Source organism: Colobus angolensis, unplaced genomic scaffold, assembly GCF_000951035.1.
Source record: "Colobus angolensis palliatus isolate OR3802 unplaced genomic scaffold, Cang.pa_1.0 Scaffold85, whole genome shotgun sequence".
In the NCBI taxonomy this organism is placed as follows: domain Eukaryota; kingdom Metazoa; phylum Chordata; class Mammalia; order Primates; family Cercopithecidae; genus Colobus; species Colobus angolensis.
In genome coordinates, this window is record NW_012122376.1 from 2945716 (window position 1) to 2971757 (window position 26042).

Below are 26042 nucleotides of genomic sequence, written 5' to 3' on the forward strand. Positions count from 1 at the left end.
GCTGGGACTACAGGCGTGCACCACTGTGCTTGGCTCATTTCAGCTTTAACAGGACTAGGAGAAAGCAAATCACCCTCCTATAAAACCAAATAAATGTGAGCTCCAGCTGATCAAAAAAAAAAAAAAAAAACCAAAAACCACTTAAAGCACCAGAAGCACAATCTGAACTGCAGCTGAGAGAGCAGGGAGCAGGAGAGAAGCACTGAATCCCTAGGGAAAAACAGCAAACCTAGAGGTTTCCAGAGTAGAGTTGCATTCCTACAGCTATTTAAAGGAAAACCACAATGCAAGTGCTATGACCTCTGAGAATATTCTAGAAAGAATCTGTGTAGGCCAAGCGCTGTGACTGACACCTGTAATCCCAGTACTGGGAGGCCAAGGCGGGAAGATCGCTTTAGCCTAGGAGTTCAAGACCAGCCTGGGCAATGCAGCAAGACCCTGTCTCTGCAGAAAAAAAAAAAAAATTTTTAATAGATAGAAATAAATAAGAGCATCTGCCAATATTTTGTCCTCTATCACAAAGCACGGGCAATACAATTCTTAGTGCACTCAGTTTGCTAGACTTCACAGCTACATTTGAAATATTTTTGTAAACTTCAAACTCCTGGATTAAAAAATAGAACAAAAACTCTGAAAAGCTAGCCATAGTATCAGGACTATGGTTTCATTAGTTATGAAACATACCCAAAGAATTTGGAAACTTTACCAGTTTTGTTATTATTGTAATTGTTCATTATTTTATTCGTGTTGCAGAAAGCTATCTGTGGAGATGAAAACTTCAATCAAATGGAGATGAAAAGTCGTCTATTATGAAATTATTTACTTATATACCACTTAAATCTTAAGTTTAAATTTCAAGATTATTGTCACAAACTCTTCAAAAAGCCAGTTGTTAATAATGTATGCACTTCACAGGCTGTTTCTTCCACTCCCCTCACACTAAACCCGCTTAAACCAAGGAAAGAACTCTTTCTATACCTGCATATTCTACTTAAATGACATTTATGAATCTATTTGAAAAAAAATTACTGTTCAAAGACATTTTCCCAAGTCTCTTACTGAAGCTGCTGGTACATGGGCAGAGCGATCTGTGGAGGGATATTAATGAATCTTTCACTTAGGAGAAGGCCCACAGGCTTGGTGGTGTCATTTAAAAACTTGTCCAGCTGTTCAACCATGCTCTTTTCACAATTCTTCTCACAGAAGCTGAGAATCAACTCTTGAATTTGTTCAGCACACTGGGTACCCTAGAAAGCAAAGAGAAAGCTTGTTTCCTATTACAAGCCATCACATACAGGAGAAAACCTGAAAGGAAGAGCTATCACTTTTCATCTTACAGCTAATGGCAGTTTCCTGCCATAGCCTTAACGTCTTGTATGTCTTCAGTGTTGACTGCTTAAGCATTTCTCAAAAGCAAACACACTGGTTATTTACCATCCCATGATCAGTGGTAAGAGAGTCATCAATTAACATGCAGACACACTGGAATGGCAATTCTAGTCCATCTCATAAAGACAGATGGAAGTAATGGAAAGTTTATTTCAAAATTTAAGTGTAGCCTGCATCTTATTCTAAGGAAGGTAAGCAGCTGGTTTACTTTTTATTACAACTCATCAGAGAGTCAATAAAAAGAGATGAATCAAAACAAAATAAAATGTCAGTAAGTGCCCTCAACATAGAGGCAGCAAAGCCTGAGACTATCCCCACTACACAAGTAGCAAAGATAACAGCTGCAGAGAGACAGCACAAACAGCTCCTGCATCAGTACTAACATCAGGACTGCAAAGCCAGATGATTCCCTAAAGCACAGGGAGCAAACACCTTTAACTGGGTACAGACCCAACACCACCACCTTCGTATCGAAAAAGGATGACAGTAAGATTTCACAAGAGCACTTATCCCTATAGTTAATATCACTGTCTGACATAAGACATTTTCACCATGCATTAAATAAAAGTGGTTTTGGCCTAAGAAATAACCATTCGGATGCCACCCAGTGAAACCAACCTTTCTTTCAGTTAAATTTAAAAGGCTGATGAAACCAAAAACCTCATCTTCATCCAAATCATCATCGCTGTCTTCTGAAACATCCGTTTGCTATTTTAAAAGAAAAAATATTTAAATGTTATATTTAGTATAATACCAAGAGTATAATACCAAGTCTTGGGATGTAGGAATTATTTATCTTTTCACTTTCAAAAGCAACACTTTGTTTTACCACTGCCATCTTAGAAAGCATTATATCTTAAATACTGTCACAGTTTTAGCACCATCATCTTGGAAAGCATTGTATCTTAAATACTGTGTGACCTTGTTCATTTCACTTTACCTCCCTTGACTCATTTCAATCTGTCCCAGATTCTGGACAGATTGAAATTTCTTTGTACTAGATTCTTAAGTCATTTTATCAGATTCTCAATATAATACAAAACCAGAAGAGATAAAACCTCATGAAATAAAGCATTTTAATTTGTTTTCTACACAATTTGGCTGGAGCCAAGCCTTGCTTTCTGCTGGCCCACAGCACTGTTTCATCTAAAACTCATGAGTTTCCAGAACACTTGTCAATCCTGACCATTAGTGAAGCTGGGCAATGCTTGAGGGCCACTTACACCTACCACACAGGCAAGAGAGAAGGGATAAAAGAGAACACCCCTGCCCTTTGTTCTATGATCCTAGGGACTGGCTCCACTGAATGCTCTGGGTAGTCCCTTTACTAAGAACAAGAAGTCTGTATCCTCAGGACACCTCAAGTGTCTCTGGAGAAGCCAAAGAAGCCAGTTATAACTGCAGAGCTATTGATGTGATTATCCATTTAAAGGGTGAATCCTGCCATTAGATACCTCTTTCAAGGATAAAAATAACTGCTTCTTATCCATATCCATTAGGTCTTCTAAGTGTCTTCTAAGACACGAATCAGCTAGAGATCACATTTATTTGATGAAAGAGCAGGTGGTCTGCTTTTTCCCATTGCCCTAATAAAAGGAAGCCCCCATAGGTTTAATTTCTCATTTGCTTTACATTGAGTGCCATAAGGTTACTAATATTGTCAGAAGCCTTGGAAAGTGTACACTGTATTTAGTAACAAGTATGTTGGTGACCCTATCATTCAGTGTCAGAATTTTAGTTGTGTAAAAGTCAGATAAGAGTGTCTGAAGAATGAATAGGAGGACAGGAACTAGAAACCATGACTTAAGATTACTTTTCAAGAATTTTGGCTCTGAGGTGATGTACTTCGAGTGGAACATTAGACTGAATGGAACTTTTGTTTGTTGTCTTTTTCACAACAGGCTAGGGAACAGGTGCTGGGAACAGGAAAAAGGCAACAGTGACAACTACACATATGTAGCACTTGTCAGTTGCCAGGCACTGTTCTAAGCAGTCAGCAACTCATTTTGTTTACCCATGCACTCTACAAGATAGGTGCTAGTATCATCCTCATTTTCAGAGCTAGAAATGGAAATAAGATTAAGGTACTGTGGCAGATTGTATCTTTCGCAGATGGCCCCAGTGGATCGCTTCTTGGACATGCTCTTCTGACAAAGTGACCTAGATACTTTTCTCATGGAGTGGTGGGATCAATGTGGCCTCCCCCTGGGTAGAAATTTGTATCTGTACTGACTAAGCAAATGGTGGAAAAGGCACTACATCACCACTCCTGCCTGCTTCTTTTGGGCTGCTTGCTCTTGGAAGCAACCCAATATGTGGCAAGGCCCACATGGACAAGAACTAAGGCCCCTGGTCCAGAGTCCCAGCTAAGCTCACAACAGACAGCTAGGGCTAACTTGCCAGTCATGTGAGTGAGCCATCTTGAAAGGGAATCCTCCAGCCCCTAGTCGAGCCTCCCCAGCTAACAAGATGGAGCAGGAGCAGAGATGAATTGAGCCCACTGAGCTCTGTCCAAACTGTAGATCCATGAGCCAAATACATGACTGTTGCTATCTTACAACACTAAGCTATGAAGTGGTTTGTTATACAAACAACAGATAACCCAAAGAACCACCAGATGAGAAGCAGCAGAGCCAGGGTCCAAACCAGTCCTATTTTGTTGAGCTCTCTACAACATCTATCTGATAAGGATGACCATCCCCTCCTCCTTCAAATGTTCTCTTTCTTGCCATGTATGACATCACTGCACTGTTGTTTCTTCTACTTCTCCTGTCATCCCTTTTAATCTCCTTTGCTGGCTCTGCCACTTATAGTACTCAGATATCCAAGTAGTCTTGGTATTACTAAGGTGTCTGTCCCTTCCCTCCCTGCGCAACCTCAATCACTTCTATGACTTCAATAACATTTACGACAAACTCCCAAGTCTCCAGGGCTCCACCTGCTCCCCGGTATCTCACAGGTAACTCAAACTCAAAATGTACAAACCCAAACTCACGTTCCCCCTCCTAACCTGGCCTTCCTCCATGTTTGTTATCCTGTTTGCTCAAGCTAGAAACCTGGAAGTCATCCTTGACTCCTTTTCCTCTCACTTTCAGACTCAATCAGGGACTAAACCCCATCATATTTCATCTCCCAAATATATTCTAAATGAGCCCACTTCTCTCCCTCTCCATTGCCACCACCTGGACCACTGCATTTAATAAGCTTGGATTTCTGCAATGACTTCTGATCAGTCTCCCTTCCTCCAGTAGTACTACTTCCAATTTGAGCTAAACAGAATAAGAACTCTTCCCCCCGCCCACCCCAGATATAGGGTCTTGCTGTGTTGCCAGGCTAGAGTGCAGTGGCACAATCAAAGCTCACCACAGCCTTCAACTCCTTGGCTGAAGAGATCCTCCTACTTCAGCCACCTGGGTAAAAAGACTAGAGTCATGTGCCACTATGCCCGGCTAATTTTTTGTTATTTTTTGTAGAGACAGAGTATTGTTATGTTGCCCAGAATGGTCTTGAACTCCTGGCCTCAAGCAATCCTCCCACCTTTGCTTCCCAAAGTGCTGGGATTACAAGCATGGTGATGCCCAGCATGAACAGAATAAAGAACTCATTTAATCAGAATAAACACAATTGTCCTGCTTACCTTAATCACACTCCCAATATGGTTCTGTTGAATTAAGAGATCTGTTAGTTCTGCAGTGTTCACAGGAGCCTTTAGAAAAAGCTAAAAGGAGGAAAAAAATTTAAATTAAGATCAAAGCATGATTTCTAATAACTTCAAATCCTATATTCAAATACAAGTAACGAAATTTCTGTGACTTAAGAAGATGACCTAGAAAAGCAATCCCAAGAGGGAAGGAAAAGTGCAGGCGAGTCAAAGAAGCTAAAGATTACGAAATTTCAGAAAAGCAGTCAGTGGTAATACAGAAGTAATGGGGGAGGGGGAGAAGAAAAGGGAGAAGAGAGGATAAACATAAGGCCAAAGACTTTGGTGAAAAGGACAGTAGAGGCTATAAAGGTTAAAGAACCAAAGTCGTATTATATGAGTAAAAGAGTAAGGAGAAGCAGCAAGCATCAATTTTATAGCACCAAACAGCACAGTTATATGACTGTTACATAAGAATTGTGAATTAAAAAAAAAAAAAATAGCTCAACTAATTAGCAGATGAAAGGAAATAATTCTTTCTTCCAGGCAAGGTGGAGAGGACAGAAATGGAAATTCTACAAATTTGAATTTGAGAAAGCCTGTACTGAATGACCTGAATTTTCTTTTTTTTTTTTTTTTAAGAGACAGAGCCTTGCTCTGTTGCCCAGACTGGAGCTCAGTGGTGCATTCATAGCTCACTGCAGCCTTGAGCTCCTAGACTCAAGTAATCCTCCGGCCTCAGCCTCCTGAGGAGTTAGGATTAAAGGTGTGTGCTTCCTCAGTTGGCTAATTTTTTATTTTTTTGTAGAGACAGGTTCTCATTATGTTGCCCAGGCTGGTCTCAAACTCCTGGACTCAAGTGATCCTTTCACTTTAGCCTTCCAAAATGCTGAGATTATAGGCATGAACCACTGCACCCAGCCTGATTTTTCTTAGAAGAGGAAATTTATGCATAACAAATAAAAGACAATACCTGCTGCAGTAATTTCTTAATTCCGTCATAATCATTATCTGATAGGGAATAAGCTTCAAATTCAATATTCACTTCCTGTAAATAACACACAAAATAGTTGTTACCAGAAAAACTACAAACATCTAGACTTTAAAATAGGCAAACATTGCCAAGATTGCCATCTGTAGAGAATACAAAGCACCTTCACACTATTTCTTCATGTGACACAAAAGCCTGAGAAAACAAAACACTCAGAATAACCTAGTTTAAATGTTGAGAAAGTCCGGTTCAAATAAACCAGACACAGCAGCCACAAAGGAGAAATTATTTTCCTGATTGCAAAAAGGGTGCACAAAAATCAAAATCACTTCAAAAGTCCCTGGAATTGTCTAGAGCTTGACTTAGCCCATGGATTTGAGGTTACACTTCATTCGCTTAGCAAATATTTATTAAGTACCAATCCAGGTACCAAGCACTGTGCCAGGCACTCAAAATGAAAAGGTTAGTAAGGCAGACACAAATGATCCTTCTCTCGTGCAGCTTACGATTTAGGGAGGAATACAGACATTAAGGAAATATTTGTAGAAATAAATGTAAGTGCTATAAAACAAAGGTACACAGTGCTGTAACAACTTAAAAAATAAGAAGTCAGTCAGGAAAGGCTTCCTTAAAGAAGTGACACTTGAGCAAGGAACCGAGAAACAGCAAAGAGAGTTCCTGGTACAGGGAACAGCACAAAGGCCCTAAGGCAGAAGGAGACACGATGAGTACAAAGGACTAGAAGAATGAATGTGTAGCTGGGCTCCCAGATCTCTATCTGCAAGACAACAGAATCTAGAAGATGGCACTAAAATGCCAAAAACAAAACCTACTTCCTTTTAAACACTAACAAGATCAGTCCTTGAGGACCCTAAATCATACCTTGATAAGTGACACAATGAACCTGGGGCTCTGATGAAATAATATATTTAGAGGCACTTCAGGTTTTAACGGTTTGGGAATTTAGGTCTTAGCTGAAGGACATCACAGAGGAAATCAGACCTCCTTTTACCTTGCCACCTTGACTACATATATATCTATATATATCTAAGGCTTCCTTAATTGTTAAATGTGCAAGGCCCTGGAATTGCTTAGAGCAATTCCAGCTTGAATTCTGAAGCAATTCCAGCTCCAATTTGAACTCTTTAAGTCCAGCTTTGCAGACTTCAAATGCTAACTCAGCCAGGTTATGTGAGCAGCAAAACAAGGGGTCAGGTGGGAGTGTTCCAAACTAAACCAAATAGCAAATTGACATTATTCAGGACTTAAACTTATTCGACATAAATACATTCTGTAAATGATGCTCATCTAGTGTTTTTTTTTGTTTTTTTTGTTTTTTTTTGCCTAGATAGACGTTTTGGACCTCTGTCCCAGACTATTATGGCACCACCAGGGAAATGGGCAGCAAATAGAGTATCTGTCCAGCACCCTTTTCCTGGGTATGGGCTCATCTCCACATGGTTTCAGCAGGAACAGTCATGTTTGTAGAAAAGAGCCCTGTCCCTCATTCCCAGGTGATTTAGAATTAAGACTGTGGTGGTCTGATAGATTTTCCATGTTAACACAAGAAGCACTGATTTCTATAACCCAAAAGTAATAAAATAGCCAGTTAAAGTTCTAAGTGAAAAATGGTGAGATGGCATTCAAGGCATAGAGACAAAGTAAAGATCTGAAAGGAAAGATTGATCACCTGCACGCGCCATGGTGTCACCTCTAATCCTGCATCCATGCTTCTCTGTATCCTCCCCTCCATGCTCTTCATGACTCATGGTTACCGCTCTGATTTTATTTCCTATCACTCTCTCTTCCTTATTCTGATCCAGCCATCCAGGCTGCCTTTCTGTCCCTCAAACGTAAGGACCCTGGATCTGCTTGTAAATGAACTAGAAAGCCAATGGAGCATTCTGAGCAGAGGCGTGAGATCAGACCTACAAGATCTCTCTGACTGTAGATGGAGTATAGACTGGTTGTAGGGAAACAAGAACGGAGAAAAGCACACCGGTTAAAAGCTGTTATATTAAATAGCAGTCCAGGCAAGAGATAATGGAGGTGTGGGCTACGATGGTCTCAGAATCAGTGCTGAGAAATGTCTGGATAACAGGATTTACTGATGGGCTGGATATAGGATGAGGAAAGGGAGGAATTAAAGTTAAGTCCCAGGTTTTGGGTTAGAGCAGCTGGTGATTTTACGGGCCATTTACAGAAATGGTGACGGTTAAGAGAGGGGCGTGAATTATTATACAAATCTGCTTCGGACAAGTTAAGGTTGAGGTATCTAAACATTCAGTGGTCTGAAGGATCATTCGGTCCTAATTAGTTATTAAACAAATAAGAAGTACCTATATTTCCAGGCACTAGAGGGCCTATTCTGAAGAAAAGAACCCAGTTCTATGAGACTGTGAAGCCAAAGATTTACCTACGATTTGGGTCAGCTGCCCCAGGAGCCAGAAAATACAGCCTAGCTGAGATCTGAAGAAGAAAGGGAAAACTCTGCAGGATGAAGAAGAGCATTTGAAAAAGCTTCTATGGTAGAACCCGGAAGGAGCCTTCAAGAAACCGAGGGCCCACGTGAGCGCGGCCTGCAGAATGAAGAGGAGGTCGGCTGCTGCCCTGAGGGGAGAGGGCCCCTTCTGCGGGCCCGCGGTGGCCGACTCAGGATTTGAGGCTTCAGCGTGAGAACTCGAGAGGGCGAGAACACACCTGTTGTGGCGGGCTTTTTCCGGGGGACGCGGGTTGCGAGGTTAACCGAACCGGAGTCGGCCTTTAAAAAATAACTGCTGTGGCTGCAGTGTGTTAAAGACCGAGGAGAAACCTGAGAAAGAACTTATCTCCAGCTTTTCCTCACAGTCACTGCACTATTTTTACACAGCCTGCGCTTGCCAGAAAGTTTTTCTCAGGTATAAACCAACTAGGCAAGCGTGTCCTTCTCACCTCGTCAATGACGTGGTCCTCTTCACCCTCTTCCTCGTCACTGTGGTCATCGCCTTCGTCCTCATCCACGACTTCATCTTCCTCTTCGTCGTCACGTTGGACTAGGGGGTCCGGCGGCTGCGGAACCCCACTTTCCACGGTCCTCCGCTTAGACCTGGACGCCATGTTACCGCTCACACTGCGCCTGCGCAGCTTCCCCGTGCCTGACCTTCCGGACCAGTCCATAGTAGCCACGGGGGTGAGGGACTACGAAGAAGCTCGGAGCTGAGTGCACATCAACTCCAATGCCCCTGCTGGATTCTGCAGCCATGATCCCTTCCAGTCACGTCCAGCTTGCGGTCCCATCTTGCTTTTTTCTTCCTCTCTCCACCCTCCCTCACTCCTCCCAAAGCTTCCCCTCCCCTTCCCGTAGTGGTTCAACCCATCTAACCTCTGTCCTCGCTCCGTGGCCTGGATGTCGGTGCGCATGCGCGAGTGCCTAGCTGTGCGCGCGGCCACCCCCGCAACCCCGGGCTGAGGTGCGGGTTCCTGGGGCCAGGCGCGGGTGGCCGCCGCGGCCCCTTAGGCTGCGTGGGGAGGGGGCGGCACCCCCTGTTGTCATTGCTCCTGCAGCCTCAGGAGCCTCTTCGCTGGGAGTGCGCGACACCGCCCCCAAACTGGGTGCCCGCTGTGTGCCAGGCCCGGTGCTGGGCACGGTCCCGTCTCTTAGCCCATTCGGGCCTCCCCAGCCCCGCGAGGTAGGTGTCGCCGCCCGCGGTACCGGGTACAGACGCCGAGGCCCGCGGGCGGGCAGGGGCCCAGCCCCGGGCGGTGTGTTACACAGCGGGGCCAGGGCGCCGAGGCCGCTGCGGACCTGGTCCTGCCCAGGCGGGGAGGGTCGCGGCCCCTACTGCTGCGCAGGTGACGGAAGGCGCCTGGCCAACGTACCCTCGCCGCGCTTCTGGAGCGCGTTTCTTGACCTAAAAGTTTTTTTAAAGCCGGCACCAAAATTAAAAATGCTTTGGGGAGGGCGGGCGCGGTGGCTCATGCTTGTAATCCCAGCACTTAGGGAGGTCGAGGCGGGTGGATCACCAGAGGTCAGGAGTTCGAGACCAGCCTGGCCAACATGGTGAGACCTCAACTCTACTAAAAATACGAAAATTAGCCGGGCGTGGTGGCAGACACTGTAATCCCAGCACTTTGGGAGGCCAAGATGGGTGGATCACTTGAGATCAGGAGTTCGAGACCAGCCTGCCCAACATGGCGAAACCCCATCTCTACTAAAAATACAAAAACCAGCCAGGTGTGGTGGCGCGCGCCTGTAGTCCCAGCTACTCAAGAGGCTGAGGCAGGAGAATCGCATGAACTCAGGAGACGGAGGTTGCAGTGAGCCGAGATCGCACCACTGCACTCCACACCCCAGCCTGGGTGACAGAGGGAGACTCCATCTCAAAACAAAAAAAAAGCTTGGGGGCCAGTGGGGGTCGTCTAGGTTAAAGACCCGAGCCTATTTTGAGAGAAGAGTGGAGGGGACTGCGGCCAACTGCAGAGCGCATGCGCCTCTGCTGCCAGCCCCTGTGGCAGGTGGGGATGTGGCCCAGGGCGGCCAGGTCTTTCCATTGCGAGAGAAACGGGGCTCATCAGCTTTCTAGGAATAAGATCTACTGTTCTCCACTGATTTTTCTCTGTAAAATAAGGGGGGGTGGGTTGGGTATGTTTGATTCTAGGAATGGAGTGAGGTGCCCTAATAGGCTGCTTCTGTTTAAGCAGGGTAACGTCTGATAAATCAGTGATCCTTCATCAGTAGGAGATGGGAGGCCCTGAAGGTCCCCAGGAGACCAGATTCCCCATAATCGTGTTCTGTGAGTTCCGTCTTTCCTGGGAGTCTTGTCTACCCGGCCATGTCATGGGTATTAAAGTAATACTTACACATCAGCGCTCCACATCCGATGGGGCGGCTTGAAATGACCCATTTGGGTCGCACAACTGCAAAAACATGTTCCTGTAATGGAGAAGAGAGGAAGCTGTCAAAAAGACCTATCAAAAGGCTAAGATTAGAAAAAACACTCAGAAAGACCATGTGAACATATCAATAGAGTTGCACTGAGATATCATGGCCAATTTTTTTTCCTGTTTCTTTATACTTTTTTAATGGTGGTAAAAGAGACATAACATACATTTCACCATCCTAACTATTTTTAGATATTCAGTGGCATTAAGTGCATTCACATTGTGCAACCATCACCACCATCCATTGACAGAACTCTTTTCGTCTTGTGAAATTGAAACTGTACCAATTAAACAACTCTCTTATTCTCCCTCCATGACATTTCTACTTTCCATCTTTATTGATTTGACTATTCTAGAAGCCTCATGTAAGTGGGGTAATACAGTATTCTTCCTTTTGTGACTATTTCATGTAGCATGACGTCTTCAAAGTTAATCCCGTGCTGTAGTATGCACTAGGATTTCCTTCCTTGTTAAGGCTGAATAATACTCCATTGCATGTAGAGACCACATTTTGTTTATCTACTTATCTGCCAGTAAACACTTTGGTTACTTCTACATTTTAGCTGTTGTAAACAATGTTGCTATGAACATGAGTATCAGATATCTGTTGGAGTCCCTGCTTTCAATTCTTTGGGGTGTATATGTAGGAGTGGAATTGCTAGATCATATGGTAATTCTGTGTTTAATTTTTTGAGGAACTATACTTTTCTGTAGTTTGCAAATGTTTCACAGTAAACATGGATCACTTTTGTAAGACAAGTAGGGGAAAAAGCCTTATTTTATGCCCTCAGATTAGTTCCCAGTGTTGAGCTCATGGTCAGAGTATGACTTAGCATAGTGAATGTGAAAGTACGTACAGTACTGAGACCCCAGGGAGCTGAACTCAGCAGGTACTAGATTGCTTACCACTCGTTCAGTGTTCATCTTTAGCTCAGAATTTATCTTAATGAGGCAGAGGGATGGTAGCAAGTGGTTAGGAGAATAAGCGTGGGCTTCAGACCAGGATCCAAATTCCATCTCTGCCACTTACTGTGCTGTGTGACCTGGGACAAGTTACTCAGACCTCTCAGGGACTTGGTTTCACGTCCTGAAAATAAGGCTAATATCGCCTACATTGCAGGTTTAAGTGAGGATTGCAATCTTGCATATAAAATGCTTAACCCAGTGTGATAGTTACTTTTATGTGTCATCTTAACTGGATCACGGATGCCCAGATATCTGGTTAAACATTATTTCTTGGTGTGTCTGTGAAGTTGTTTTCAGAAAAGATGAGCATTTGAATGGATAGACTGAGTAAAGTGCATTGCCCTCCCCAAAGTGTGTGGGCAGCATCCAGTCTGTTGAGGGCCTAAATAGAACAAAAAGTCAGGAAAGGAAGAATGCATCCTGTCTCCGCTTGACTGCTTGATCTGGGATATCTTCTGCCCTTGGTGCTGCTGGTGCTGAGGCCTTCAGACTCAGGCTGGAACCTACACCCTTGGCTCTCAGGCCTTCAGGCTACACCACCAGCCTTCCTGCTTACAAGTCTCCAGCTTGCAGACAGCAGATCGTGGGACTTCTCAGCCTCCATAACTGCATGAGCTGACACCTTTTAACAAATACCTTTCTAGATATAAATATATGCCATTGGTTCTGTTTCTCTGAAGAACTCTCACTGATACACCCAGTAATTAACATGAGTAAATGCTCAATGAAAGGGTGGCTGTTGTTATTGCTGATACTCAGAACACCATAACGTAGAAAGTATGGGTTTGAGGTTTGGTTCTTTCTTACCCGTAAAGTGCCCTTATTCCAGTCAGTTGTTTTTTTTTTTTCTTTTTCATCAGTGATTGATGAACATAAGTGTGAGGGTAAAATGGCAGAGCAAGCATTAGACTGTAAATCTAGAGTTTGGTTGAGCCCTTTTTTTACCAGTCCCAAGGTGAATCTCATGTTGGAAGCTTCAGGAGCAGCTTCAGTCCTGCTGGGGCTTCTCCCACCTTTTTCCCCCTCAATGGGAAATTAGAGGTTTTGTTATTTTCACTGGAAAAAAGGCAGAGAAAACCCCAGACATTCCACAGTTTTTAGGCCCTAGCCTCACCAGTCTCACAAGCCTCCTATGAAGGAGGGCCATGTAGTGCCTCTGATCTGCTTGATGCAGACCCTAAGGTCCTTCCCACTCCCATGAGCCACCCACCAGAGTGAGCTAAGAAATCAGCTGGCAGAGAGCAGAGTCACGTATGGCCAAGAGGAATTGTTCTGGGGGTTGGTTAGTAAGCAGGAGAGAGGGAGGAGAAGAAAAACTGCACAGGGATCAGATGCCTCCAGCAGAAGAAAGCGAGGCATAGAGATCTCTTACCTTCTGAGTCATGTGGCACCAAATATGTTACCAGTAGAAAATCTGTAGGCATGTGCAGCAACCTCAGTTCTTGTCTCCTCAGAAGAAAATTCAACTGGGGGGCATAAGGCTAAAAAAGTGACCGAGGCAAACTTCAGAGCAGAAGTGGAAGTTTATTTTTAAAAACTTTAGGCCGGATGCAGTGACTCACGCCTGTAATCCCAGTACTTTGGGAAGCCGAGGCAGGCGGATCACAAGGTCAAGAGATGGAGACCAGCCTGGCCAACATGCTGAAACCCCATCTGTACTAAAATTACAAAAATTAGCTGGGCATGGTGGCGCATGCCTGTAATCCCAGCTACTCGGGAGCCTGAGGCAAGAGAATTGCTTGAACCCAGGAGGCAGAGGTTTCAGTGAGCCGAGATCACGCCACTGCACTCCAGCCTGGGTGACAGAGCAAGACTCCGTCTCAAAAAAACACAGAAACACTAGAACAGGAAAGAAAGTAGAGTACACTTGGGAGAGACCTAAGCAGCAACTTGAGGGACAAGTGTCCCGTTTTTCTTTAAGGAAAAGTAATCATTCTCACTGGTTCAAAGATGCTGGATAAATTTGAGATTGTTGTTTTCCCACAGGGTGAACAAATACTTACTGAGCATCTGCTACAGGAAAGAAAGTCCCTCAAAAAAGCCAACAATGGAGAGGCTCACAGCCCCTTTCAGACATACAGAAATCTGAAACTGAAACTGAGGCAAGAGCGGCCTACACCGGAACCCAGGCCCTGGCCCCCTTGTGTAAACACCTTCTACACCACCAAGCCGCTTCCTAAAGCCCAAGGTGGCGATGTGTTAACCTATCTGTGCATGCTTCTAGATTGATTTCTTTCCCAATCAGCCTGATAATGTGTGACTCTAGCACAGCAAAGAATAATCAGCAACAGTTCCTTTTAATTTTGCATTATTATTATTTTAGAGACAGGATCTATCTCCATCACCCAGACTGGAGTGCAGTGGCATGATTATAGCTCACAGCAACCTTGAGCTCCTGGGCTCAAGTGATTCTCCCGTCTCAGCCTCCTGAGTAGTTAGGACTACAGGGATGTGCCACTCTGCCCGGCTCCTTGTTAACAATTTTTAAAATTTTTTGTAGAGATGGGGGTCTCGCTATGTTGTCCAGGCTGGTCTCAGACTCCTGCTCTCAAGCGATCCTCCTGCCTTAGCCTGCCAAAGTGCTGAGATTACTTTCAAAGGCATGAACCACTGTGCCCGGCCTAATTTTACATTAGAAATGCTTTCATTGGGAATGATTGTATATAGGATTAAAAAAGAAGAGAAATGCTTTCAGTGATGTCAGACAAAGGATAAGGGTAGTAGTTGGATTTTTATTTGCAACACATCTTAGGAAACCTCTTTATTATCCAGAAGCCTAAACTTCATGCCGGCATCAGTTTTATTACCTAAGAGAACCACAGATTAGAACCCAAGAGAAATATTTTCTCTGTTTACGATGGGTAGATGGATTTTGCTTTGGGGTGTTTGCATAACTAAACTAAGCACTTTGTACTACAGTGATACTTTATATTTTTATACCTCTATTTTTCCCAAACGTTTTCATATTCAAAGTGTATGTGAGGCATAATATAGCATAGGGGGTTAAGAGCAGACTTTGGAGCCAAACTGATTGGGTGTGAATCCCAGCTTTGCCACTTAGCAGCTCTGAGACTTCCGATGAGTGTCATCCTCTGTACGCCTCAGCTTCCTTCTAAGCCTCGTAGACTTAATGCACGTGAAGCTGTTAGAATAGTGCCTGGGAGGCAGTAAGTGCTCAATAAATCTGTTCGCTGTTCTTACCTTCTTTGAGTCACTCAGCCACCTTCAGGCTTGGTAGGGCAGAAGTTATTCCCGTTTAATGTGGGAAAAAAGAAGATCACACCATGGGTAAGTCATAAAGCTGGGACCAGAGGCCAGGTCCCTTGGCCCTTAGTCCTGTGCTTATTCTATGACACCATACTTCCTTCCTTACATTATCACCTTAGAGAAGGGAGAAGGTAAAAGGGCAAGCAGAAATGAGGAAAAGAGAGGAGAAATACATCTATAAGGTTGGGCATGGTGGCTCATGCCTGTAATCCTAGCATTTTGGGGTCCTGAGGCAGGTAGATCGCCTGAGCTCAGGAGTTCAAGACTAGCTTGGGCAACATGGTGAAACCCTACCTCTAAAAAAAAAAAAAATCTGTAAACAAGAAGCTTCCCGTTGCTGTTAAGATACGATCCACATTCCGTAATATGACCCAACGAGACCCAGCAGACTTGGCCCTGCCTGCCTTGCTGCCATCCCTCACCACTCTGCCCTGTGCTCTCCAGCCACTTGGACTTATTGTTTCTCAGGTGAAGTGACCTCAGCATGTGCAGTGCACCAGCCCCTGCTCGGGCTTCAGGTACACTTCCACAAGGAAGCCTCTTACCTTTGTGTTAAGTAGATATAGATTCGACCACTCCAGCGGAGATCCAAATGAACAATGGCTAAAACAGGATAGGACTTGGCTTTTCTCTGATGCAGAAGTCCTAGCTGGAGTGGTAGCTCTGTCATACAAAGGCGTCTGTGCTCCTTCTGTCTTGTTCCATCATCCCTAGGTTGTCCTCTGCTAGTATGAAGGAGCTGGCCACCCCATCCACGTTCCAGCCAGAAACGGGGAGGGGAGGGACCAGCATTTCCTTCTAAGTACAGGACTCAAGTTTTGCACATCACTTCATCTTGCATCCTGTTGGCTAGAACCTAGTCACCTCGTGACATCTAACTACACATTGCTATTTTCAACAACCATTGCCCGGTTAATGAGCGGTACCATTTCTATGAGAAGAAGGGAAGCGTAGATGTTTAGGGGCAACTGGCAATCTATACCACACCTCCCAGTCCCAATAAGATGTACCAGTTATGAATCTTGAATATTCTTTCATAAGACTTACTGCATTACGACTATGTTTTTACTGATTTATAAAGTATGTATTTGACCTTCCTATAAATATAATGATGTAGGGATCATATCACATGCCTAGTGCCTAGTACAGTTACTGTTCTAGAAAGATGTGATTTACTGATAGGATTAAACTGGACAAACCAAAAAAAGTTCAGGTAGGATTCAAAGAAGAAAGACACTTCTTTTCAGCCTGGTCCCAGCCATTTCAAACTAGGCTATAGACAGATGGTTTTGCCTAGAATTACATGGGCAAATCCTGATAACTCTGCAATATGAAGCCTTGATCCAGTCACCTCTTGACCTTGCCTTTGCTAAAGCCAGCACCCCTGCCACAACTCTGATTCAGTCACCGATGCCTTTCGACTAATTTACTATGACCCATGGGGTCCCTGTCCTTCCTTGCCCCAGAAGTCGGTGGTGTTTCTAAAGTGTAGATCCCATCACTGTCAATCCTGTCTTAAACCTTTTAGTGGGGTCCCTTTTTTCATGGAATCCAAAGCTTACCTTGTCCATTACCCTTGAGCCACACCTACCCTTCTCTCCTGGGGATACGCAGGCCCCTTTCAGACACTTGAATATTTTCTCCTCACTGCTGCTGTCATTCAGATCATACATGCCAAAATGACTCAAATGTCAGCTCCCCAGAGGTCTCCCTGGACAGGTGACTAATTATCAGCACCCCAGTCACTCTACCAGATCACCTCATAGCACTTACTAGTTCTGAAATTAATACACACAGCCCCAGTAAATAATGCAGATCTAATTTTCCTGAGGGGGATTCCAGGCTTGAGATTTGGCGTCACTGCCTGAGAACTATATAGAAACACTTGTGAGAGGCTGGCTCCTGGTATTTGAAAGCATTACAAGAACATTCTTTGAAAATGTGGGGATCTGTATCTCAGAGGCTAGATCCATGGCGGAACAAGGTATGGGGCTGAGGAGAGCCCTGTGGCCACAGGATTGCCTGCTTCCAAGCATTATGCATCTGCGTTTTAATCCCCACACTAATTGCTTGCTTTGTGTGCCACAAAAGGATTTATGCCTTAGACAAAAATGCCAAGTTTTACCTGCCATTCAGTGATGTACGGATTCCTGGAGCTGCCAAATTAGAAGGCGTATTAGAGTTCAATCAAAGAACAAGAACCAGTAAGAGATGTGTGTGTATGATTCCAAGGAACTGGCCTGTGCAACTGTGGGTATTGGGAAGTCTGAATCCACAGTGCAAGCCAACAAGGAGGGCAGGCCTGCAGGAAGGGCGGTATGGAGTCACACAGGCTGGAATCTCTTCCTCAGGTCTGTTCTTAATGCCTTTGGACTGACTGAATCAGGCCTACCTGGGTTATCTAGGATGATCTCCCTTACTTAAAGCCAGTTGATGTATCTTAACTCCAAAATACCTTCACAGCAACACCTAGAGTAGTGTTTGGAAAAACTGAGCACTAGAGTCTTGTCAAGGTGACACAAAAGTGACCATTGCAGAAGGATAGGCTCCTAATTTCTGTGTGAGACACATTTTAAGTAACTTCAGGAAGTGGTAGGAACCATACTGCCCATTCCTCCAAATCCCCAGTCTCTCTAGCTAACACCTTGATAACAGCAATATTAGAACTTGATTTCATAATTATATTTGTTCACCAGGTTTGGTGCTTAGATACAAAGTTAATTTTGAGCCAATTTTCCTAAAATGTTCCATAAATAATATAATACTCCAGAAATATATTCAGTAGTAATTTATAAGTGAAGGCACCCAGAAATGGCGCATTTCTGCTTCAAGCAATGTAGTCTGTTGACTCTTAGCAACCACTGCGTATTATTTATTAAGTAACTGGTGGGTCTGATGCCATTTATGGAATGATAATCTACATCTCAAGCAGATTTATTCTGCAGTTTCTCAGCAGCATTTATTGGTTAGTTGGTTGGTTGGTTGGTTGGGTGGTTGGTTTAGAGACAGGGTTTCACTCTGTTGCCCAGGCTGGACCGCAGTGGTAGGATCACGGCTCACTGCAACTTCCTCCTCCCAGGCTTAAGTGATCCTCCCAAGGAGCTGGAACTGTAGGTACATGACACCAGGCCCGGCTAATTTTTTAATTTTTTGCAGAGAAAGGGTCTCACCCTAGTGCCCAGGCTGGGCTCAAGCAATCTGCCCACCTCAGCCTCCCAAAGTGCTGGAATTACAGGCATGAGCCACCGTGCCTGGCCAGCCTTTGGGATGATTATAATGTGCTCCACCCTGACCCCAATACAAAAGGAATATAGTTTCCATAGTTAAAAAAAAAATTGTATAATACTAAAAGAGGTGAAAAAGAAAACAATCATTTTAACCTACCACTCAGAAATAATTAATATTTTGGTGCATATCCTTTCATATATGTATGAAATCTATAAAATCGTACTATTTATGTAATTCTGATCTTGCTTTTTTCTTAACATTGTTTTGTGATTAAATAATTCATGCAGTTATTTGTGAATATTTTAATGATTTCATAGATCTGTAACATGATTTATTTAACCATTCTCATCATTGGATCTTTACATTCTTTCCAGTTATTTGTAATTCTAAAGAATTCTAGTGTGAGCATCTTTATGTTAATCATTGGACACATTTATGAGTATTGCTTTAGTATTCTTAGAAGTGAAATTACAGGAAGAAAGAGGATGAGGTATATAAGGCTTTTGGTGTCAACAAATCGTTTTCCAGGTTGTTAGGCTCTTATGATACTTGACAACGTTTAGAAAACATCGTTTAATAAGTAGAAGAGTCAATATAATTATTTCCTAAAGTGCTTATGAGGTACTTAGCGTATTTGTCTTGAAATGGAAAAGCTGTTTATCTCCTTAAAATGTAAGATATCCATTTCTCTGTTTGTTGTTGATACAACCCTAAATTTGCATCAGTTCTCTTCCCCAAACCATAAATGTTTGGCATAGGACACTTGGCTTTCACTAATGGCCTTCATCTGTTTTTCCAAGTGATATCAACTGCTAACATGCTCTTTCTTGGCCTTATCAGTGACAGGGGTCTTCAGAAAGAACAAGCCCATTAGTGCTAAGTCATGGTGTAGGAGGGATAGATCTCTTCAACAAGCGTTTGATTGCCTTCTTCTTGTGTACCTTCCCATCGGAAATCGCGTAGAAAGAGTCTTTGAGATCTAATTAAGACCTGTTTCCTTGCTCTGTCACAGCGCCCTATAAGGACTGCCAGGCAATGATGAAGGTTCTTTTACTGAAGGATGCTAAGGAAGACGACTGTGGCCAGGATCCATATATCAGGGTAAGTGGCCTGAGACTCCTTATCCCGTAGTGTCCTTTCTACTGAGTCAGGGGGCCTGGAGCGGGCAGGGGTGGGGTCTGCAAAACCTCAGAGGAACTGACACAGAATAAATTGTTAATGTTTCCTTATTTTAAAAACAGCCCTGGCCAATCCAGAACTGTATTCTTTCATTTGCAGGAATTAGGATTATATGGACTTGAAGCCACTTTGATCCCTGTTTTATCATTTGAATTTTTGTCTCTTCCCAGTTTCTCTGAGAAGGTAAGTCCTGTTGTGACTGAGCACCATGTTAGTGTTTGATTTTTCCTTTGCCAGCTGAAACCAGAGAGGGACTGTTTTACTGTCTCCTATTTTTTTTTTTTTTTTTTTTGAGACGGAGTCTCACTGTCACCCAGGCTGGAGTACAGTGGCCGGATCTGAGCTCACTGCAAGCTCTGCCTCCTGGGTTCACGCCATTCTCCTGCCTCAGCCTCCCGAGTAGCTGGGACTACAGGCGCCCGCCACCTCGCCTGGCTAGTTCTTGTATTTTTAGTAGAGACGGGGTTTCACCGTGTTAGCCAGGATGGTCTCGATCTCCTGACCTCGTGATCCACCCGTCTCGGCCTCCCAAAGTGCTGGGGTTACAGGCTTCAGCCACCGCGCCCAGCCCTTACTGTCTCCTTATTTTATTCCCAAACTTTAAAACAAGGCAGCATAACCTCACCTGGCTCCAGGAGGCTGCTGCTGTTGGGAGGCTCTGAGTGAGCATCTGTCAGCCCCTCCAGAAAGCCACCCAGACTCAGAGGTTGGGGCCAGGAGAGCAGGTCGTGGTGAGAGCAGCAAACCTGCATTGCCCCCAGTAGTCCTAGAACCCTTTCACTCATCCTCTCGTTCAATCTGCCCCTCACCCCCAGCCTCTGCACAGCAGGACAGGGAGGTGTTATTCTCCCATTTTAGAGATTGGGGTCCCAAATTAGGCAACTCAGCTAAGACCTCTAGCAAGTAAGAGACAGGGCTGGGACTCAAACCCAGGGCATCTGCCCACAACTTCAGTTCTGCTTGCAGTGAGGAGTGATAAAAATTTCAGGAGACAAGTCCAGTAAAGCCTTCCAAATGCTTCAGAGTGAAAGTTCAGTGCCCACAGCTTCAGTGAAGTCAGATGTCTACAGCAGCCCAGTGCCTGGCTCAGAGTAGATGTTCATAGATGATATCACCATTATCCTCTTTGAAAATCAGGGCTTCAGCATTGATATCACCCCCTGAATATTTCCGTTTTTGTTACAGATTCGGGTCAAGTCTTCCCCCACTACCTGCACCCTACTCTAATCCCAGGCTGCATCAGGCTTCCCTCTGTGCTGTAGCATTTATCATCCTGTGTTACACTTGTCTCTGCCCTAGACTGTGAGCTTCCTGGGGGAAATACTGGGAATAAAAAATTCACCTGTGTATCCTAAAAGTCCTAGAGTAAATCGTTCCAGGCACATAGTAAGCACTCAGTAAGTGCTGGGGAGATGGGTGGAAGGAATTAGTTTACCTACTACTGTTGTGAAGCATTTGGAATTCTGAGTCATAGCTCCTTGGAAGATGTTGAACGTAGCCATTGTATAAAATGCCTTTATTGCTTTTTGGTGTGCAGCTTTCTCATCCTGAAGATTACGGGGGACTCATTTTTACCAGCCCCAGAGCAGTGGAAGCAGCACAGTTATGTTTGGAGAAAAACAATAAAACTGAAGGTGAGGGTGGGTCTGCTGTGGTTCCACTGGACATTTATTTACTCTTATTTCTCCTAGTGGGAGACTAAATTCTAGAAGCACCTGCACTTCTAAGAGAAATGAGTGCTTAGTGGTATCAGGTCACAGACTCTGCCTTGGGAAATAGGAGACAGGGCTGTCTCCTAAACTCCCAGACAGATGACCCTGAGGGGGACTTTCCCCTGCCTGTTCGTTGTTCACCTCCTAAGGACTGACATATCCCCTTAGAAGGTATCAGGCACCAGTTTCTTCCTCTGAAAATAGGGTAAATACTACATTCCTGAAAGAGAGATGATGAAAAAAATGTAACTATGAGAAAATGGTCAGTGCCACCATGTCAGGCACTTAGTGACCCAGTCATCTCTTTGACTTGTCTTCCCACCTTCTTCTCTCACTATCAGAACAGTGTGAAAATGGCAGTGCCCATTGGCAGAACCCTGGCTTTCAGCCTGAGCAAACACCTTCTTAATAAATGCAATTGAATAGCTTCCCAGGTAACATTTATAGAGTGCCTGTTGTATGTCAGACCCTGTGTAATGAATACTTCATGTTCATTACCCCACTTAACCCTAGATAACAATCCAGAGGCACACATTGCTATGATCTTATGTCTTATGTTACCATTGAGAAAACTGAGGCTGGGGCAGTAAGCACAGAACAAGTCAGTGCACAGCCAGGCTTCACACTCGGGCCACCCACCGCCACAGTTACACTGATGGGTGGAGGCAGCGGGTAGAGTGGTTGTGCAAGGGCTTTGGAGTGAGTTAGGCCTCGTTTATGCAGCCATTTGGATGTTAATGAGTTCCTTGGCCTCTCACCATGGGATTATTACTAATAGTAATGGGATTATCTAGTAGGAGTAGACTATTAGTTAGGTAGAACTTACTGAATGCTGAATGCTCACTCTGTGCGAGACGCTGTCCTGAATACTTTTTCCTGTGAGATAGATATGCTTAGTATCTTCACTTGTCAGATGAGGAGCCTGAAGAACAAAGGGTGTGGAACTTTCCAGGCCCCCACAATGGGTAAAGCACAAGTGCAGGATTCAAGCTGCAGAGTCTGAGTCCCGAAGGGAAGCATCCAGGACATTACCTGGAGCAGAGTGGGCATGGAGTAAGTGATGGTATAGAGTAAGTGACAGTAGTGAGTTCTGGTTATTCTGTCTCCACATTCAACCAGGCTTCATTGTAGCCTAAACATCCCACTTTCTTGGTGATTTCATACACACGTCCACCTGCTGTTGAAAAGAAAGTCTGAGAACCTAAGAAACTCAGAGCCAGCCAGACGCAGTGGTTCATGCCTGTAATCCCAGCACTTTGGGAGGCCAAGGTGAGCAGATCACTTGAGGTCAGGAGTTCCAGACCAGCCTGGTCAACATGGCAAAACCCCATCTCTTCCAAAAAATACAAAAATTAGCTGGGTGTGGCGGCACATGCCTGTAGTCCCAGCTACTCAGGAGGCTGAGGCATGAGAACCACTTGAGCTCCAGAGGCAGAGGCTGTATGAGCCGAGATTGTCCGTTATACTCTAGATGGGGAAGCATGTGTACTGTTTCCCAGTGGTGCTCTGGGTACTTTTTCTTGGAGTTGTATTTTTTCCTTTTGTATATGTTTTGAGGATGAAGATAATGAAACAGAGGAAAACCCTAGAAAGGTCACTATAACTCTTTCTGGTGCTTTATAATGAAGTTTAAAATGCATTTTCCCATATATTTTCTTATTTTGATTCTCATAACAACCATATGGAATAAGCAGTAGGAGTATAGTTAATCCCAGTCACCTTAATGAAGAAACAGACAAGGTGCGTTAACTGACTTAACCTGAGACACACTTGAAGGGGCAGAGGTGGCTCCGTGGCAGGCTTTCCAACTCCACCCAGTGCTCACTCCAGTTGTTCTGCTGTGAGGCTTGGAAAGTGGTTTGTTTACATGCTATGGATAAGTTTTGAATAAGTAGTATTGATATTTGTGGGGTAGGAAGCAAAGTGGAACTCGATCTTTGGTTACTATTTCAAAGGGAATTTCCCTTCATGTAAAGGGTAGAGGAATAATGCTCTTGAATTTAAGGGAAAGTTATGCTCATGACCAGAGTTTAGAAAGGAAGAACTATTATTTCTCTGTTTTCTAAAAATGTAATGAATGCCCAGTAGCTGTGTGATATATTTATACAATCCATTTTCTCTTTGTATTTCTTTAATCTATATTTAAAGATTTTGTTTGATCATAAAATGATAATATTCTGTATCAAATTGTGTTTGTTAATTGATCTGAAATTTATTATTTTTACTTTGGTGTGATGGATAAATGAGCCGTCTCCTCTGAGATTACAGTTTGCTGACTGCTTTCAGATTTATGTCCCAAATAAACCAATTGGATTTCTTTGTAAGACATTTAAGTTGCTTTTTTTAAATGACCAATGTCTTTTTCTTTAAAAGTCTAGATTTAAATGTGTTTAATTTCACTATGCAAATTTAATTATTCAAGTTACGTTGATTTCCTGGTTCCCATTAAAATTCTTCTAGTACCAACTGTGGAAATAAGCTAATATTTCAAGCAAGGACTACTAAAACATTTATGAAAGCAGATTTTTAAAAATTGCCTATGAAACATGAACAAAGTGAAAATGAAATTTTAGTTTGAGATGCTCTTCTTCACATTTGGCTACTAATAGTTTGCTTTGCTCACAGTTTCTTAGGGTCAACAAGCAGCCTTGGGCAATAGTCTGAATGGCCACTTAGGTATTTACAATTCACATATAATTTCATGTTTTACAGTCTGGGAAAGGTCTCTGAAAGAAAAATGGAATGCCAAGTCAGTGTATGTGGTTGGAAATGCTACTGCTTCTCTAGGTAAGGATTCAAGGTAAAAATAAAACAACAAAAAATGGCTTAGCCTTTTCAGTTTTAAAAAACACTTTAACTCAGTTTAAAAATACTACTTTTTGCTTATTAAATTTACAAAAATTAATTAAATATATGATACTATTGATAAGAATGCAATGAAACAAATATATTCAATCATTTCCAAATGGCATTAAAAATTGGTTTACATCTTTTGAGAACCCCTTGGTCAGTATGTATGCAAAAGCTTTATTAAAATGTTTGTACCCACTTTGGGAGGCCGAGGCGGGCAGATCATGAGGTCAGGAGATTGAGACCATCCTGGCTAACACGGTGAAACCCTGTCTCTACTAAAAAAAATACAAAAAAAATTAGCCGGGCATGGTGGCGGTTGCCTGTAGTCCCAGCTACTCAGTAGGCTGAGGCAGGAGAATGGCGTGAACCCGGGAGGCGGAGCTTGCGGTGAGCTGAGATCACGCCACTGCACTCCAGCCTGGGCAACAGAGCGAGACTCCGTCTTGGGAAAAAAAAAAAATGTTTATACCCTTTGGCTGACTAATTCCATTGTGAATGTACATAATGCCACTGAATTATGCACTTAAGTGGTTAAAATGGCAAATTTTATGTTATATTTTTACTATAACTTTTTTAAAAGCCTACATCTCCAGATAGTGATATTATCATTGGTTTTTATACTTTTCTTAATATTTTGTGCATTTTTCCAGTCTTGAGTTTATTCTTTTTAAAGCGTAAAATGTAAATAGTAATCATTAAAAATTAACATTAAACATTTTAAATACTTAAAACAATGCTTAGCAATTGTCATAAATTAGCCTGTAACTTTGTTTCAGAAAGTTCAATTTGTCCAGTGAATTTGAAAATATTAGAGAAGTGTGTAAATGAGTGAAAATTGTTTAAGAGTTAAAAGCACATTTTCCAGAGAACAAAATGAAGTTGGGGAAGAAACCAGTTGGGAGCTGCTAAGCTAATTAAAAGATTATTCCTAGATCTTCTGAGCAGCATGACTTTTACTACAAGCTCAGCAGATCAGCCAGGGAAAGGGAATCAGTGGCTTGGTTGCCAAGGAAACCATCTTCCCTCCCGCACATCTCCCCCCAAAAATAAGTTAAAATCCCAGCACTTTGGGAGGCCGAGACGGGCGGATCACGAGGTCAGGAGATCGAGACCATCCTGGCTAACACGGTGAAACCCCATCTCTACTAAAAACTGCAAAAAACTAGCTGGGCGAGGTGGCGGCGCCTGTAGTCCCAGCTACCCGGGAACCCGGGAGGCGGAGCTTGCAGTGAGCTGAGATCCGGCCACAGCACTCCAGCCTGGGTGACAGAGCGAGACTCCGTCTCAAAAAAAAAAAAAAAAGAATTTGCTTGTTACTTTCTTTTATCATTTTTTCCTGAATGAGAAGAGGAAAGAAAATAGACAGTTTCTTTCATTCTCTATATTTCTTACCAAAAACTCAACTGTCAAATATACAGTATATTTGTACACTTTCCAAACTTTCACACATTCACAGATAAGCAAACATTTTGAGCATCACATGCCCTTCAGTTTGATTTCAGTAGCATCACCATGCATTTTGCTGTCAATGTCCTGTCATATGAGAAGAAAACAAGAAAAAAGACTATGAGATACAATGATGAGCATCTATGTCTTGAGACTTAGAGTGGCTGAGAGTGGACCATATCAAGTACAAGGCCTTGGTCTCAGGCACTTACTGGACTCAGTCTGGTCCCTGTTTATTCACTTGTGAAGGAAAAGGACATGTTCTAAATGCAGGGAACATATTATCAAAGGAGAGAGGAAATTAGAAATTTTGTAACTTTTAAAAATGTCTTTAAAAGGAAACCACATTTTTCCTTAACATGAAAGTTAATCACCCAACTTTGAACATTCTATTTTAGCTCACCTTTTCAGACATAATAATGTACAAAGACAGCTCTTTTGAGTAGGGTAC

General features: G+C 43.3%; 2 protein-coding genes across 6 annotated transcripts in view; one reads left to right on the plus strand and one right to left on the minus strand.

Annotated features, from left to right (window-relative positions):
• BCCIP (BRCA2 and CDKN1A interacting protein) overlaps positions 1–9144 on the minus strand; it is a 28312-nt gene extending 19168 nt beyond the window's left edge. For 3 of the 4 annotated variants that reach the window (XM_011930186.1, XM_011930188.1, XM_011930187.1), the window contains exons 1-5: positions 8952–9144; positions 6003–6077; positions 5027–5107; positions 2008–2097; positions 1060–1247 (exon numbers count right to left, since the gene is read on the minus strand). In XM_011930186.1, coding sequence (XP_011785576.1) covers positions 1060–1247; positions 2008–2097; positions 5027–5107; positions 6003–6077; positions 8952–9116 — 599 coding nt within the window. In that variant the 5' untranslated portion in view covers positions 9117–9144. The remainder of the gene's footprint in view (positions 1–1059; positions 1248–2007; positions 2098–5026; positions 5108–6002; positions 6078–8951) is intronic. The other variant, XM_011930189.1, reaches the window with a different exon arrangement.
• A 244-nt stretch (positions 9145–9388) lies between these two features.
• UROS (uroporphyrinogen III synthase) overlaps positions 9389–26042 on the plus strand; it is a 35773-nt gene continuing 19119 nt past the window's right edge. For both annotated transcript variants that reach the window (XM_011930194.1, XM_011930193.1), the window contains exons 1-6: positions 9389–9651; positions 15220–15224; positions 19414–19502; positions 19680–19763; positions 21118–21214; positions 24005–24079. In XM_011930194.1, the coding sequence (XP_011785584.1) occupies positions 19437–19502; positions 19680–19763; positions 21118–21214; positions 24005–24079 (322 nt within the window). In that variant the 5' untranslated portion in view covers positions 9389–9651; positions 15220–15224; positions 19414–19436. The remainder of the gene's footprint in view (positions 9652–15219; positions 15225–19413; positions 19503–19679; positions 19764–21117; positions 21215–24004; positions 24080–26042) is intronic.